Here is an 18,920-nt window from a genome sequence, read left to right as displayed (position 1 = left end):
TCAGTGCTTGTGTGTAAATACATGTGGAGAAACCCCCAGGTTCCTGCCGTCTGCAGGGGGTCTCTTATTCCCACTGCAATTTTGAAAGGATAATCGGCCCACACGCAAACACAACCCTTGTCAGATCTGTGCAATCACGGGAAAACCAGAATGCACTAGGGTATTTGCATCTATAAAGATAGGCTCTGAAGAGCAGATCTGGATGTAGCAGAAGAAACTGATAGGAATATAGTCAGTTTCTTCCCACAGCAGAGGGATTCACTACACAGTGGGAGATTCGATTCAGACACGCTCACAGTCTTCTCTTGCATGCAACATACAGTTCATATGCAATGGGGGAAACTGTACGCTGGAGGACAAATGTGGCAGCTCACAATGAATGTTTACATCTCATGTAGGATTATCTTCAAAGGAACACATATATGGGAGAGTGGGGGTAACTCTTTTGTCATTTGATCGTATAAGCTGGATGTATTCATCATGTCTATCTGTCTGTGAAGAGGAGAAACACACATAAAATGTGTCCCAATTTGCACATTTGTGCATTTTAGGGAAAATTCCAAAAAGTGTGAAATGTTGGACACTTCATGCACTCAACAGTCGCAGATTTCCTTTCATAGTGGAAGTGGAGGGACTCTCAGACTGATGTTGGATGACAAAATAACTATGTATAATTCACACTAGAGTGAATTTAGTGTAGAGTGTAGTAAATCAAATGAAAAGTGATATTTGAATTCACAGATGCTGCAGAAAAATAACAATAATAATAATAATACAATAAAAATAAAAAGTAGTTCTATTCATTTTAACTCAAAGTTGAGTTAAAGTAATATTTTATAATATTAAATGAATATTACATAAATTACAGAACTATACATAAATATTACAAAATATTCGAAAGAAATTAAATTAAATTAAAAAAGTTCAATTGAGGAAAACAGTTGCAAACAAGATTCTTAAATGCAATAAAATAAACAAATAAAATAAAAATAAAGTTGAGTTAACAAAATAAGATTTTATAATATTAGATAAATATTACATAAATATAATACATAAATAATATATACAAATAATACATAAATAATACATAATATTTTAAAGATATTAAATTAAATTAAGGAAAACAAAGTTGCAAAAGATATTCTTAAATACAATATTTATAATAAAATAAAATAAAAATAAAGAATAGTTCTATTTATTTGAACTCAAAGTTGAGTTAAAGTATTATTTTATATTATCACATAAACATTACACAAGTATTACAAAATATTTTAAAGAAATTAAATTAAATTAAAGAAGTTAAATTAAGGAAAATAAAGTTGCAAAGAAGATTCTTAAAATAAAATAAAATAAAAGTAGTTCTATTCATTTTAACTCAATGTTAACAAGTTAACAAAGTATTGTTTTATAATATTGCATGAATATTACATAAATTACATAATAATACATAAATAAAAAATTAAACCAAAGAAGTTAAATTAAGAAAATCAAAGCTGCAAAGGCGATTCTTAAAAAATAAAATAAAATAAAATAAAATAAAATAAAATAAAATAAAATAAAATAAAAAGTGTTTGTATTCATTTTAATTTAAAGTTGAGGTAACAAAGCAGTGTTTTATGATATTATGTGAATATTACATAAATTACATAATACATAAATACTTTATAATATCTGAAATAATTAAATTAAATTAAAAATTAAATTAAAGATGTTAAATTAAGGAAAACTTGCAAAGGAGATCCTTAAATAAAATTAAAAATAATTAAATAAAATGAAATAAAAAAACAAAAACAAAGAGTAGTTCTATTAATTTTAACCCTATTGTTTTCGTATGGTAGAGATTATGTATGAACGTATGTATTTATTTATATTTAAACTAATTTGTGCTAATAACGGTTTTGTTAACAATGTCTGGAAATATCACCTAAAATATGATCGATAATACTGTAATAATAATTTTAAGATAATAGAAAAGAAAGTTACAAAGGAGATTATTTTAAAAAAGTAAAATAAACAGAGCTCTATTCATTTTAGCTTCATTTTTGTCTTGTATGAGATACAACATATAAAAACTGCCACATTTTTCCACACTGCAACTGTATGTCTATGTCCACACTGATCATTTATTTAGAGGATTTAGAGGATCTTACAAATCAAAGGCATAAGCAAGCATAAAAACACTCAAACACGCCAACCAAAACAGTGCTGCCATCCAGAATAATATAAAGCTCTCAACCGACAGTGACTTGTCCTCCCTACGGTGTTTTATTTGGCCTGTACTGATCTCTACAGCACTAGCAGTGTGACTGCTTTTAATATCCTCTGACATTGGTCACGGTGCTTGATAAAGTCCATGCATATTTTTATCAGAAAAAGACTGAACAGTAAAGTGGCTTTAATAATTTCCATCTAAGGTTATTAAGATGGTATCTGCTGATAAGCGGATATCAAATCTTCCTATTATAGCCGGTGCATCTCGCTTCTCATGTTTCACCATTTCCCATTATACATTCCATGACTCTCTCTCTCTCTTTCCTCTGGAGGAAGTCTAATCCTGCGGTATTGAATATCCATGCAACCCTGTTTACAGTCTGCCCGCATCCCAGCATCCCACCTCAGCAGGCGTCCACACATAAACATGCACACATACTAACCTCAGTGCAGTATGAGCGAGGTTTGTCGCAGGCTGGGTCACATGATCTGTCAGACACCGGCTCGCTTGTCAACGGGCATCCGCCTACAGGCAAAAAGTTCAAAGTTTTATACAAACACTGTTTAATGACATTGTCACACACAAACACATGCCCATTTTCAGCCAGTGTGTTGTCCTGGAGGCAGGAGGCATCAAAGACTCTACATCCTGTTGTTCTCCAACATTCACCCTTTTTTTCTCCATCTCTTTGGTTGTGCTAAACTGGGCCAGACATGCTTCACTCCAATTTAATTCATGCTTAAAACCTCTGGTGTTATGATATTACTGATGTGTTAACCGATAGGCCCAAGGCATAATTAAAACTCAACTAGATTAGGACATTTTCTGGAAAAATGGCTGTGCAAAATTCAGTGTCTCAATGTTTTTGGAAAAGCAAAGGTTTCTGTATCATTTTTTAGCGACGCTTCGAAATTTAGCCAGCGAACGTTATTTGGCAAAAATGGATTTTCATTCAGTTTTGTTTTTGGCCAAAAGAAAAATTTTTTCAAAGATATGAGTCAAAAATATATGGCATGCCGTATAATTTACTCACCCCCTTGTCATTCAAGATGTTCATGTCTTTCTGTCGTAAAGAAATGGTGTTTTTTGAGGAAAGCATTTCAGGATTTTTCTCTATATAATGGACTTCATTGGTGCCCTGATTTTGAACTTCCAAAATGTAGTTTAAATGCAGCTTCAAAGGGCTTTAAACGATCCCAGCTGAGGAAGAAGGGTCTTATCTAGTGAAACGATTGGTCATTTTTTTCGAAAAAAAAAAAAAATTGTATACTTTTTAAGCACAAAAGCTCATGTAGCACAGGCTCTGGGATGCGCGTCCACGACGCTATGAATTACTGATGGGTCATTCTTGAACGATTCTTATATTATGAACGAATCTTCAATGTGACTCAATTTGTCGAGTCAACTTAAAATAATTTGTAACCTGGCTGCCTAAAAATTTTAAGTTCAGTCAACTCAAAAAAAGTTTATTCAACTTGAAATGTTAAATTATACTAAGTGACAACTTAGATATTTGAGTTAAATCAACTTCAAATTTTAAGGCAGCTGGGTTACTTAGCCATCTGTTAAGTAACACAAATATCTAAGGTGTTACTTAGTACAACTTGACATTTCATGTTGAATAAACTTATTTAAGTTGACTGAACTTAAAATTTTAAGGCAGCAGGGTAACAAATTATTTTAAGCTGACTCAACAAATTATGTTTTTTTATTTTTTACAGTGTATTAGGTTCTGTGCTGGAATTAGTTCAGCTGTTTTGAGTCTTCAGGTTTTTCGAATTGTTAGTTTATCTTATGGGCTGTCACGTGATGAACGAATGATTCAAACTCGAAAACCTGTCAGATAAGAGGTGAGGTGAGCTAATCATAGAATAAAGACCCACGTAAACAATGAGTTCATCTTTTCTGTTGCCTATAGCAACAGTTTTGTCTTGTTTGTAGTGTGATCAACGTTTGTGTAAGCAGTAGATGTGTTAGGGAAGTAACACGTAACATTTTAGTTATATTTTCCTAAAATGAACGAAATGACTCGAAAAAAGATTTGTTCATTTTGCTGAACGAGACTCAAAGGTCCGAGTTGGTAAAATGATCCGAACTTCCCATCACTACTACGAATCACATGTAAGTTCTGTGTACTGAATATGGCGAAAAACATCTTATTTTCCCCTACAAGTTGAGAGGAGGGCATCGTTGTACCTTTTTGTTTGTAAACAGCGTTTACAAACTTACTTGCAATTTCTTAGTCTTTGCGCGTTCGCTTTGTAAACGCTGGGTCTGTAGTTCCGCCTACGTTCCGCATGACCTTTTGATGTGATTCAATAGTACGTAGCATTGTGAACGCGCATCCCAGAGCCTGTGCTACACGAGCTTTCATGCTTAAAAAGTATATTATTTTATTTTCCAAAAAAAAAAAAGACAGATCATTTCGCTAGATAAGACTCTTCTTCCCCGGCTTGGATTGTTTAGAGCCCTTTGAAGCTGCATTTAACCTACATTTTGGAAGTTCAAAATCGGGGCACCAATTAAGTGTTTTCCTCAAAAAATATAATTTCGTCACGACTGAAGACAGAAAGACATGAACATCTTGGATGACAAGGGGGGGAGTAAATTATTTGTGAACTGTTGTTCTGGAAGTGGACTTCTACTTTAATAGTTATTGTATAAACTAAAGGAAAACATAAAACTAAGGATAACAGTAATACTGCAATTATGAATCCACCTTATTTTCTCTATAAGAGTGCATTTTATGAGTCTAGCTTTCGGTCTCTTCTGCGTCCAGCTATTTTTTAGCTTGTTTTGCTGATTGATATTACAAATTGGTGTGTCTTACCATATTATTTTAATGTTTTATCTCATGAACACACTGGTTTGTAGTTTAAACAGTTTTACTGTTTACTGCACGTTGTTATTCTTCTCATTATTTCCCTACAGTGGCTAATGAACCGGACGTTCCGTCCATAGGCTTAAATCCACGTTAAAGAATAATGTGGATAAAAAATACATTTTAAGAATATATTAAATATTTATATATATATATATATATTCACTAAATTATTTATTAATCTATTGAGTTTATATTTTCTGAACCTTTCTTTCTCTCTTGCAGACCCTAGTGTTTTCTAGGGCATTAATAGGATGTTCTGGATGGTTGCTAAGGTGTTCTGAGGGGTTACTAGGGCATTTCTATGTAATTTCTAGCCCATTCTCAGTCTGTATGATATACTGTTCCCTAGACATTCATGCTTGGGCTACTCCGTCAGTGTAAGTCTATGGGATTTTTTGCCCGTTTTATCGTCAGCCAACACAATTAAATATGATCCTCTTTTTGGGTCACCTATGTGTACGATCTTAACATCCTTTTGCTCACATTCCATCTTCCTCTCTACAAATCACAGCCTGTGGGAATCCACTGGATCTATAAAAGCACTGAAATGGGCAGCCGGCGGCCAGTGCAGGGGTGTTATTTTCTCTAAGCTGGGATGAATCAATACATCCAATCAACAATGAGAGCAGTGAAATAGAACTGCTCCCTAACGCCGGAACCACACTCGTCTGCCGCTGCCAGAAACCATGACAATTGTTAAGGCCACAACCAGTACTAGATGTGTCATTTATGTCTAGTGTAAATTAGAAAGCTGGTTACTGGGTGATGCCTGGAAAATTGGCAATGTGTTTTGATGTAAAAGTTCCTCATTAGCAATAAGATAAATCTATCGGCGTGTTAAAATATCTCTTGTTTAAAGGTGCACTATAAACTGTAAGCATCTGCAGAAACATGTTTACCAATTAGCAGCTTGTATGAATATTCATACATCTGCACACCTTAATAGAACTCATGAATATGCATAAACAGGGACCTGGTTGCTGTACTAGAGGGTTTGATTACAGCCTTAGAAGTTCTGCCGCCCTGTTCTGCCAATCACAAGTGACCAGACTTGTGTGCCATCTGGAACGAGGTCAGTTTGGACGGCTCAAAACAGAGGGCAAATAAACATTTAAAAACCAGAGGGACTGATTCCTGAAGTTGCATACATATGGTACACAAAGCTAAATGATATCTCATATTGCAGTGTATTTATGTTCTTCAGCAGAGTGTGAGAGATATGGGCATATTTTTGTTGCCGTGTATTTCCATGCCTGCACCAAAACGGACAGAGATGTAGAAATGCACACACAGGAACATTAACATGGGAGGACAGCTGGCATGATGGTGAATGGGATTAAATGTGGGTGTCACATTGTCATGGATTAAAAGCTTATTTCCATAAAGTGTATACAAATGTATAAGAGGAGACAGCGTACACTTCTGCCTTCCTCACAGGAAATGACAGCACAGGACGTCAGCTTTATCTCAAACCGCAGTCTGTCATCAAACACTCTCTGAGGAGAGAATATTGACGCTTCTGTCATAGTGATGGTTTCATTTTTTTCTCTGAATATCGAAAGCAGATACAGGGTGGCTTATCTCAACTTCTACAATTTGTGCACTTGGGAATGCACTTCCCATTATTTTTTTCCCTTCTATATATCTGTCAAAAGGATTAGGAAAAAAAAGAATAGTACAAACATTTATTTATTTATGTATGCATGCATGTAGGGCTGGGTTATGTTTTGTCGCACTGCGATGCAATTTGATTCCTGATTCGATTAGATCCGATTCAACATCGATTAGTTTGGATATATATCAGGTACAGTACATGCCAAATTTTCTCAAACTTATGCTGTAAAATATGCATGAAAGTCAGATGGTACTACATTACTAAAATATTAAAGGGTAAAAATTGACAGATTTATTCAAACATAAATTAAACATTGAAGAACAGTATATAATGAGTATGTTATATGGTGTATATATTTAGAAAAATGCTCCTCTCTAGAGTTAATTTTTCTAGCTGACTAATGAGTTTATGGTCACTGAATATGTTTTTTCTGAGGTAAATATGACAATACATGACACTGTTTACAAGCTATATGTGACCCTGGACCACAAAACCAGTCTTCAGTCGCTGGGGTATATTTGTAATACATTGTATGGGTCAAAATTATTGATTTTTCTTTTATGCCAAAAATTAAGTAAAGATCATGTTTCATGAAGATATTTTGTAAAATTCCTACTGTGAATATATCAAAACTTAATTTTTGATTAGTAATATGCATTAGAAAGAGCTTCATTTGGACAACTTTAAAGGTGATTTTCTCAATATTTTGATTTTTTTGCACCCTCAGATTCCATATTAGTTGTATCTTGGCCAAATATTGTCCTATCCTAACAAACCAAACAATCAATGGAAAGCTTATTTATTCAGGTTTTGTATGATGTATAAAGCTCAATTCTCGAAAAATGGACCCTTATGACTGGTTTTGTGGTCCAGGTCAAATATAAGCCCCTTTCACACCAGTAAATTGTTGTAAAATTACAGACCTTTATAACTTTACCCGTAAATACAAAAATGCGCTGTTCACACAGTCAATAACACTCAATCGTTTTACTGGTAAAGGACCATTCACACGTCAGTTTCAAAATACCTGTAAATTCTGTGACATTATTAAAGAAGAAGTTTACTTCCAAAACAAAGATTTACAGATAATGTACTCACACCCTCGTCATCCAAGATGTTCATGTCTTTCTTTCTTCAGTCGTAAGGAAATTATGCTTTTTCAGGAAAACATTTCAGGATTTTTCTCCATATAATGGACTTCTGTGGTGCCCCAACTTTGAACTTTCAAAATGCAGTTTAAATGCGGCTCCAAATGATCCCAAAACGAGCGTTTGAGATTAAAAAGTATTTAAATTGTATTTTTTTAATGAAAATAACCGATCGTTACGCTAGATAAAACTCTTCTTTCTCGGCTTGGATAGTTTACAACCGCATTTGGGATCGTTTGAAGCCACATTTAAACTGCATTTTGGAAGTTCAAACTCGGGGCACCATATCAGTGGAGAGAAATGCTCAAATGTTTTCCTCCAAAAAAACATAATTTCTTATATTACATAATAATACATAATAATTTACAAGTAATTTAGCAGTAAAGACTGCATGTGTGAAAGGGACTATTGACATCTTTGCATGGTTGAAACACTGATTGAGTGATTACATGAGACAGGGTATGGGTCTCTGTAACTGCATTCTTTTTTTTAACATACTATCGGATGTTCATTCATGTTTATTTTGTGCTGAAACTAGTATTGAAGTGAAAGAGATGATCAATTGACGTACATTTCGCGCACTCCACATCCTGTCACTCCACATTAAACTTCACCAAAACAGCATTTATTGTTTAAATACTATAATAAAATGACGGAGTTTGACATCTGAGATTTTGTTTAATATCAGAAATAATAAAGCTCACAGCTTATTGCGATTTATTGAATGGTATGTGTGCTACAATTTTCTGTTCATTAACTGAAAACAGGCTAGACTAATTGATTCTTGAGATGTAACAATCAATGGCGTTTCATAAAAATGAGAAATCAGTATTTTTTACCTAGCCCTAGTACGTATGTATGCACATACATACCCGTGACATTCAATCCATCAGAGCGCTGGCACCAGACTTGTCGAGACGAACCTTTCCATGGACCAGTCATCCATTTGTACTCATAACACTGGCCCTCTTAAAATAAATAAAACAGTGACACAGTCAGAAAATATAATGAAACCCATCATTAAAACCTTAAAACATAATGTAGGCTTAATAAAGGTATCTACAATCAAAAAATGATGAAACAATTTTCACTCAGAAATTTTGAAGTTTAAATAGTATTTTTGTACTCAAACGTACTCCATATTCGTTTTGTTTACAGTTTCAGAAACTTATTGTCTACAGTGTAATTGCATTGTCTGCTCTAAGTGCATTGATTTTGACTCACCTGTACATGGCCTGGCTTCCCATTCCTGTTCTGGGCACTGAAGGAGGTTTTCTGGTTCCTGAGCTAGAACAGCACGGGAACGCACCTGCACCGAACCGAAGCCCAGATCGTCCCCGCTGATACAGCTCAGCTGACATGGGCTCCACACAGTCCAGTCTGTCAGGTAACACTCACCTGCCGAATACATAAACACCTCTGTTAGAAAATTAATAGGTGATTGATATTGGCTTTTGCAAAGGTTGTTTGAAATATGCTTTTTTTATCTGCAAGTCGCAAAATCTAAATGTAAATTCTAATTTTAAATTTAAAATATGTGACAGCTATAAACATGAATTTTGCTGAAAACGGATTTAAAATAGCGTTAAGAGTTCTACAGTGTTACTGGTTCACAGCGAACCGTTTTGGTGCATGTCTCTTTAAATGTTAATGAGCTGTGCTCACCCCGCCCCCTCTTTCATTTTTTGTGTATTTGGTGGTGCATTACCATCAAAAACAAAACTAATGCATCCACAAAACACCAACATTGCTTAAGAGACGTTGTTGCAACATCTGCTCCTGCGCGACGAAAACAGCAAATAGCGTACAACTGGCTGAGGGTGGAAATATGCTAATACGGCACAGTCTGTTGGCGGTCGTGGGCGTGGCCTAAGCAGTATGACATCATACTGCTCAGAAAATCAAAACTGCTTGATAATGACATTGTTTAGGTTTTTTGGGGATTAAAGAAAAGGAGTGAATAGATTTTTATCATTATAGGGTGAATGTGTCCACACACTGCTAAGACATATTTATATGTAAACACCATGTAAAAGTGAATTTTGCATCTGATGTCTCCATAAATAAACAAATAAACTTTTCAAGTAACAAAGTTTAAACTCTGCAGAAGTCCATAGAGATTTATGAGGAGCTCCAGGCACAAATTCTGTGTGGGGCTACTGATTCATTAATATATTTAATCTAAACCCTAAAGAATGAAAAAGTTTTTGCATTTTTAACCTACAGGGTCTAACAATAACAAATTCCACTTGCAGACTTTCTTTTTCTTCGTCAAGGATATTAAGCCTCCACTTTTTTTGTACGTGTGTGATCTCAGGGTGTTTTTTCAACAGAAGTAGGTCAATCTGTCCTGTTGTTATAGCAGTCCTAATTTGTGACTGTTTCCCAGAGTATTAATTATTCATAAAGTTGTCCTTCCATGAAGCCCTAATCCTATGATCGTGATTATCAGAGCACATGTGCAGCGGAAAGCCAGAGGCAGATGTGACACCTGAGTTCACAGAGTACACTCGAGTCTGTGTGTGAATAGCTGATGAAGTTACACAACACTGGGATGAATATTCAAATGCACAGGCGTCATAGTCATAGTCATTTATGAAACATTTGTGTGAAATAAGAGACCGGAACAGGAAAAAAGACAGAGGGAGCACAACAGTAGGTCACAGCTGGAGGTTTATACATGGGATGTGTGCCAGGGAGCTATGCTTCAAGAATGATGAACAAATGATGGGGTCAAAGGTCAGAGCGAATGAAGAATTGTGCAACTTTCTAAAAAAAAAGGCAAAAATCACAACTACAGAGAGCATAGCATCACGTAACTTACCCTACCACAACACAAATCTGCACTGACACGTGCTGATGTGTCCTTACTGTCAATGTCCCCTTATAAAACCTCAATCACAACCCTCTGCTTCTGCTACAAAGGACATGTCAAAATGTTGTCTTACCGTCACTCTAACTCACTTGCTGAAATGAACGGCTTTCAAAAACCTGTCTGAAAAATAACTTTTTATTTCATCCATTTTCTGTGAAATTACAGCATAATAATGGACAACAAGCCATGAAGTTTTATTCTCTAGCTTGTAGGAGGTAATATAGCCAGGTATATGAGAGTGTTGAATTATAGCTGTGTGATATCTCAGTGCATATTTCGCACAGCGTCTCATAAAAGCTGCCTTGTAAATGTGCCAAAGTAGGTCTGACTGATTTAAAAGTGAGCTGCGAGACAGAGGAAGGCAAGATTGGGATTTTTCTCGAATGCACTCCTATGGATTAGGTAGTTTTGATGCGTAGGACAACAAAATATGATGATCCCCTTGCAAGGACCCCTCTTGCTAAATTATAAAGGCAGCTATATGCACTACCAGTCAAAAGTTTTTGAACAGTAAGATTTTGAATGTTTTTTAAAGAAGTCTCTTCTGCTCACCAAGCCTGTAATTATTTGATTCAAAATACAGCAAAAAATAGTACAATTTTTCAAGATTTTTACTATTTAAAATAACTGTCTTTTATTTGACTGTAATTTAAAATGTAATTTAGTCTTGTGATTTCAAAGCTGAATTTTTAGCATCATTACTCCAGTCACATGATCCTTCAGAAATCATACTAATATTCTGATTTGTTTCTCAAAAACATTTATTATTATGTTGAAAACAGCATTATAATGTTTGTAACATTATTAATGTCTTTATCATCAATTCTGATCAATTTAAAGCTATATAAAAGTATTCATTTCTATAATTTATTTTAAAAAAATACTGATTGGATGTTTTTCTATGGTATAGTGTATAATGTTACAAAAGCTTTTATTTTAGATAAATGCTGGTCTTTGAATCTTTATATTCAAAGAATCTTGAAAAAATGTACTCAACTGTTTAAATATTGATAATAATAATTAATGTTTTTTGAACAGCAAATCAGCATATGAGGATGATTTCTGAAGGATCATGTGACACTGAAGACTGGACTAATGATGCTGAAAATTTAGCTTTAATCACAGAAATAAAGTACATTTTAAAATATATTCAGATAGAAAACAATTATTTTAAATAGTAAAACTATTTCACAGTATTACTGCTTTTGCTGTATTTTGGATCAAATAAATGCAGGCTTGGGGAGCAGAAGAGAATTCTTTAAAAAACATGAAATGTCTTACTGTTTAAAAACTTTTGACTGGTAGTGTATTTTCAAGTATAAATGCCAATTTATACTGTTTGAGAGATTCTTCTTTTTTTTTTTTTTCGAAAAGAAATTGGTATGTTTTTGCTAAACTACATAATTTTCTTTTATATTGTCATTACAATAAATAAAATGAGAACAGATGTAGATATTTAATCTACTAAATATCTCTTAAATATTAATGAAACATTTTTCTGCCTTTTAATAAAATGAAGCAATCTAAATTAATCTCATGATTAAACAGTAATAAAACAGTCACAAAACGGTAATATCAAATTCTATAAATATGTTAAACATAATAAATTTGGGGTTTTTTTTTACAGTTTTTAAAAGAAGTATATTCACCACGGCTGCCTTTATTTGCTCAAAAATACAGTAAAAACAGAAATATTATTACAAATTAAAATAACTGCTTTTTATTTTAATATACTTAAAAATAAAATTTATTCATGTGATGCAAAGCTGAAATTTCAGCATCATTACTCCAGTCTTCAGTGTCACATGATCCTTCAGAAATCATTTTAATATGATGATTTGCTGCTCAAGAAACACTTCTTATTATTATCAATGTAGAAAACGGTTGTGTTGTTTAGTATGTTATTCTTTGATGAATAAAAAGTTCAAAAGGACAACATTTATTTGAAATAGATATCTTTGTAACATTACAAATGTATTTAATGTTACTTTTGAATGATTGAATGCATTCTTGTGGAATGAAAAAAAAAAAACAAACGAACATAAAAAACCCTCAAAGTTTACAAACCCAGATCCCAAAACTTTAAATTATACCAAATATTTATGTAATTGATCATATAATTAATGTGTTATGTTATTACAATATCTTTGACAGTTGCTGAATCCAAGTTTCACATCAGTGTGCTGCTTCAATTTCAATGCATGCATCCACAGCATGTTGTCACATTTGTGGCATCAGTTGTTACCTGGGCAGGGCACCGTACAGGACTCCTGCAGGATGATCTGTTTGTCCCCATCCACTGTCTGCTCCAGATCTCCACACAGTTCCTCATCCACCATACTGCCCGGATCCTTCCCCGAGCCATCAGACACAAAGCAGGACACGTTCCTGAAGCGCAGACCCTCTCCACACCGTGCACCCTATAGAAACAGGGAGATCTGACATTAATGACTACAACTGGACACCAGCTGTGGAAAAAAATAAATAAACAAGTGAACTTTTTTGTATTCCTAGTGGAGATGAACTCCACATAGCTTCTTTGGAGCTCCAGACCTCGAAAGAGCAAAACTTCTTATGGTGATACAAAATGAGGCAGGAAGAAATCCCACCATTGTTTCTCTGTCCTCATGTTCCGCCCTGTCAGCTACCGGCATTATTTTTTCATAGCTGCTGAAAATCTCTAAAAACATGAGGCACAAGTGAAGCAATGCTGCTGGAGACTGCTGAGGGCTGTCAGAAGACACTTTAGAGACAGGCAGCCGAGAACAAAGGCCAGAGTCAATATTCTCTCACAGTCTGCACTGTGACGGGGGCATGAGGTATGAGGGGGGAAGGAGAAGGAGAGAGACGGTAAGAAATGAGAGAAGAGAGAGGCTGTGTCTTCTGTCTGTTGTCTTTAATTAAACCCCCTGTTGGGTCCTGAAAACCAGACTGATGACAAGAGGAAGATGACAGCACAAATGCTGCGAAAGGCCAAAGCAGGAGAGGATTGAGGAATATTCTAAATATACCTAAACACTGCTGCAGATGAAATAAAGTGCTGGTAGTTTACTATAGGAAAGTGTGCATTAAGTAAGATGTTCAAATCGGCTTGTAAAATGAAATGCTCATTGCTTTTTTGCAATCAGGTTATTTTTTTGTGCATTAAGGTGTGGTCACATAAGTGAATTTTCAGCAAAGTTGAACTTGAGTGACAAGCAGCTTTTTGTGGTGGATTTGCGTGACTGAATTGAGCATTGAAAATCTGTGTGGGGAACTTTTTCGCCCTCACTTAAAACTCCTAAACGTAATGATTTCTATAGAAATGACTGGATTTCACCCTCATCAATCAACGATAAATGCCAACACCTTTACTAAGACGTTTTTTGTTTTTTTTTTTAAATAAAAGAGGTCATGAACTGAGAAATTAAAATTCCCTTGATCTTTTAAGACAAGAGGTCATTGTGCTATAAAAACATCCTGTTAGTTTGAGAACTCAAAACTTTCTTGTTAGTCTAAAAACGGCTTATATTCAAGCCTGCAAAAACAGCAGGTTGTGGAATGTGACACTTTTTGATGTAATAGTGTGGCTAAACTCTGCCTCCACAGAAGAAGATCAACGCCTGATTCTACATCTTTGCTTGTTTAGCCCCGCCCACTGATTCATCCACGTAGTGTAAATAACAAGAGAGGCAAATGCAAGTCTACGCAGAAACTAAACGATGAAGAAAACAAGACGCTGTCTAGTACCAAGTTGTGGAAAAAGTCTTTGCATTGCCTTCTTTCTGATCCCAGCATTAGGAGAGAGTGGATGAACTTTATTTTTAACGAAGTTCCAGACCGTGTCAGTAAGAACAGGGTCCTTTGGTACTTAATTTTACCGCAAGTCTGTTTACAAACAAGGCACAATTTGATGTAGGATTTATTACGTTGTCACTATGGCTTTGTTTATTACAGATCGTTTGATATCTTTAAAGTCTACAATTCGCTACGGCTATTCAAACAGAGCGTTCTGATTTATGTAAAAAGCTTGCTAACATTATAAGCGGACCTCAGAGAACAGTACAAAATAAAAACGAAGGCAGTTCATGACCGCTTTACATAAATAATGTAATCAACATTTGGTTTTCAACCAATGAAAATGTGTATTATTCAACAATCTGGATATGGAGCCTCATTGAGCTCCCTGTATCTCTGGAACAGAACAATGTAGGGCCTTGAAAATGAAGATTTCAAAAGAAAAGTTTATCAAGAACTAGAATCTAAACTTATATTCCATAATATCTTTAATACTTCTTCAGTTTTAGACACGCAGTCTTTAGAAAAAGAATACTTATGGCACTCAGACAGGCGTGTCCAATGCAGTTATTTTGACAGAAGGAAACAAAATACATTTCACGTCTCCACATCATTTGTTCTTCAGACATTCCACTTTAAAAGAAAATACATTTTTGCAAAGTGACTCACATTTGGTTTTTGACCACTAAATGTGTCCAATTTAACGATTTACACCTGGAGCCATATTAAAAAATTCCAATATCTCTGGAACTGAACCATACAGGGCCTTAAAAGTGGAGATGCCAAAAGGGAAGTTTTGTAAGACCCAACATCTAAATGAGTATTAAAATATCTTTAATGTTCTTTGAGTTACAGGTCTCCAAACTTTGGAGAAAAAACGTGAAAAGTGCCGATTCCCCATTTTTGAATGGTTACCATTGGCGTATTATGCAACAAACATTGCTGAAGTCAACAGATTTCACTAACAGACCTACCAATCTCTGTGTAAAAATAACATCATGAAGCTGCCATCTTTCTGAAGTCATTTTTATGCCCCTGTAATTTGGCTCTGAATCTCAATTGCCATTTTGATCCTCTACAAATCAGTGGATTACTCAGTAAATATTCATCATTGACATTTAATATTTTTGCTTTCATCACTACAAGTTTATCTTTCTTCAGAAAAAAATATTAGCAAAATCAAAAATTTAATCAGGGGACCTCTGGTTGAGTTGACACGGAATTACCCTGTAGTATGCTGATTTGATGCTCAAGAAGCATTTTTTAATTATCAATGTTAAAAACAGTTTTACTGTCAGGATTTTTCAGGATAATTTTATGAATTGAAAGTTCAACAGAACAGCATTTATTTGAGAAATCTTTTGCAACATTAACATTGTGAAAAACATTTTTACATAAATGCCTTGAACAATTTACTGCATTCTTGCAGAATAAAAACATTAGTTTCATTCAAAGAAATGTTTGATGATATTACTTTAAAAAATAAAATCCATAAAGTAGATCTTAATATACCTCCTTCAACTTGTCCATCTCACCTCAGATTTGCATGGAGACCAGGCGCTGTACCTCCAGCTGTAGCAGGGTTTAACAGGACAGGGCTTCCACTGTTCCAGCTGAGAGGAACATGGCCGTCCATCTCCCTGAGAGGCCTGGATCACAGTTCTCTTTCTCCAGAGCTTCCCTAAACAAGAAAAACAGATATTTTTCACAACGCTGTTTTAAAACCCTTAGCATTTGAGGTATGTTGTGGTCGCAACATAACATTTTCTATAAGACATGACAAATGTTATTTCAAATTCACTCACATACTGAAAGCACAACTCCCAATTTTTAATTTTTATTTTTTTGATGCCCAATAAAGATGATGCTCATCTTAAGCTTTAACATCAAGCAAAGTGACTCCTCGAATGAAATAAAGGCTTTTACAGTAAGTGAATCATCTCATGTTACACACACACACTAATCACAGGTAACTCAATCCCGCTCCGATGGAAAGCCAAAAACGATATGTGACCTGAAAGTCTTTCTTTCTGTGTAGTAATGTACCACCCATCTGTGAATAACTTAATCTGCCAGGCATTTTTCAAGCCTAATTCCAGGCCCTGAAACCACTCTGAATATTCATCTCTCCCCGTCTTGATTTTCTTAAATCGATTCCGCAGGGCTGAGGAGAGGGATGGAGGGAAATGGAGTGTAGACACTTTCAGGCAGAATGCATCCTGCTGTTTAAGAGTGGCGCCCAGGGGACGCCTGCAATAAAACTCCACACCCTTCTCTCACAAGAGCGATTATTTTGCATGGTAGGGGGTAACACAAAGAACTAAAAAAAAACCTTGATAAAACTTCAAAATATGTGGTGCTGAAATTACTACAGAATCCTAGCAAGCACTTAAAGCATTTATGTATTTTCCTTCTAACAAAATAGAAAATTAATAGAGCACATGAACAAGTAAAATACCACTGCTAAACCTGGATGTCCGATGGTGAATATAATAAGTTTTGGCACTGAAATATCTCAGCAAAAGTGTTTCTAAAAGGTCATCTGGCCAAGCAGAAGCAATTCTGGGTTGTGGTGTCTACTACTAACTTCTCTGCAGTTAGTTTTATTTTTCAAAAGGCTGGATGTATACAACCTCGAAGGGTACGGCTAGGCACTTCGTAATGTTAAACATGATCATAGCCCAGTCTCTGGCTGACACGTTGCCCTGAAGCTAGTTCGTACCAGATGCAATTCATCTTCGCCGCAGTCTGCCGTGATGGACCATCCCTACGGAGAACCCTCTGTGAAGCTCCATGCATTCCAGCAGCCACAAACCAAATCAACTCCCAGCGCCTTGCATCCTCTTTTTATATGCTGGGTTCAGTTGGGAAAACTGTACATTCACAAGTGCTTGTGTGCCTTTGTGAGAGTTTTTAGCTGTAGGGATCGCTCATTCTCTCAGTTCTCTCTCACACTCTTTCTTTTCATCTCTTCCTGTCTCTACTGGTGGCCAAGGCACCAGGTTTAGGGCAAACAGCATAACCAGTGAACCACAGAATAGCCAGTGCAAGTCATTTAGCTCACGGCTCCACTCAAAACTGGTGTCTTAATTTGCTTTGCACTACTGTTACGTGCTGTATGTCACACATGCCAGTTTAATTTTCCTTTGCTGACAAAAATAAATGAATAAATTCATGCCTGATTTCATAATGTTTATGAGTGCTATTTGGGTCAATGACCAACACTAATAAATGACTCATCATCATTCATTTATTAATTTTGGGATCAGTAAGATTTTTGATGTTTTTTTAAAGTCTTTTATGCTCATCAAGGCTGCATTTATTTGATTAAAAATACAGAAAAAAAACAGTAATATTATTACAATTTAAAGTACCATTTTTTATTTTAATATACTTTAAAATATAATTTATTCCTGTGTTGCACAGCATCATAGCTCCAGTCTTCATTATCGCATGATCCTTAATAAATCAGTCTAATATTCTGATTTATTATCAATGTTGGAAAGAGTTGTGATGCTTCATATTTTTTGGAAACTGTGATTCTTTTATTCAGGATTTTTTTTTTTTTTTTTTTTTTTTGATGAATAAAAAGTTAAAAAGAACAGCATTTATTTAAAATAGACATCTTTTCTAACAATATAACTATAACTTTGTATCAATTTAACACATCTTTAATAAAAAATATAAATTTCTTAAAAAAAAGAAAAAAATACTGACTAACAGTAGTGTATATTGTTACAAAAGATTTCTATTTTAAATGAATGCTTTTTAACTTTTTATTCATCAAAGAGTCCTGAAAAAAGTATCACAGGTTTCAAAAAAAAAAAAAAAAAAAAAAAAAAAAAAAGCATCACAACTCTTTCCAACATTGATAATAAATCAACATATCAAAATGATTTCTGTAGGATCATGTAACAATGAAGACTAGAGGAATGATGCTGAAAATTCAGCTTTGGATGACAGAAATAAATTATATTTAAAGTATATTAAAATAGAAAACCATTGTTTTAAATTCCAATAATATTCCACAATATTACTGTTTTTTTTTTTTCAGCCTTTTTTTTTTTTTACCAAATAAATGCAGCCTTGATGAGCGTACGGGACGTCTTTAAAAAACCTTACAGATCCCAAACTTTTCCAAAACTTATACACTACACTACACACACACACACACACACACACACACACATTAATAATAACTAATTAATAACTAAATTCACAACATCTTTACAAAATTCTCTTTGAACAATATCAAATATAAAAACTTTCTTGAAAATATGAGAGTATGAGATGTGTACACTCACATTTACGTCAAATGTTATTACTTTTTATGGTTTTTTTTATACATCATGTGACATTTTTATAGTCTGTTTAGTTTAAAATGGCTAAGCTTAAAAGTTACTAAGAAC

At 34.5% G+C, this 18,920-nt stretch overlaps 1 protein-coding gene across 2 annotated transcripts in view; it reads right to left on the bottom strand.

Moving 5' to 3' along the window:
• Positions 1-18,920, bottom strand: part of thsd7aa (thrombospondin, type I, domain containing 7Aa) — a 151,082-nt gene that overhangs the window by 12,350 nt on the left and 119,812 nt on the right. For both annotated transcript variants that reach the window (XM_051136946.1, XM_051136947.1), the window contains exons 20-24: positions 16,047-16,192; positions 12,980-13,154; positions 9,084-9,257; positions 8,732-8,827; positions 2,655-2,737 (exon numbers count right to left, since the gene is read on the bottom strand). In XM_051136946.1, coding sequence (XP_050992903.1) covers positions 2,655-2,737; positions 8,732-8,827; positions 9,084-9,257; positions 12,980-13,154; positions 16,047-16,192 — 674 coding nt within the window. The remainder of the gene's footprint in view (positions 1-2,654; positions 2,738-8,731; positions 8,828-9,083; positions 9,258-12,979; positions 13,155-16,046; positions 16,193-18,920) is intronic.

The sequence above is a fragment of the Labeo rohita genome, chromosome 19 (assembly GCF_022985175.1).
Source record: "Labeo rohita strain BAU-BD-2019 chromosome 19, IGBB_LRoh.1.0, whole genome shotgun sequence".
Classification (NCBI taxonomy): domain Eukaryota; kingdom Metazoa; phylum Chordata; class Actinopteri; order Cypriniformes; family Cyprinidae; genus Labeo; species Labeo rohita.
Note: the sequence above shows the minus strand (reverse complement) of the source record. Positions and strands in the feature narration are given on the sequence as shown.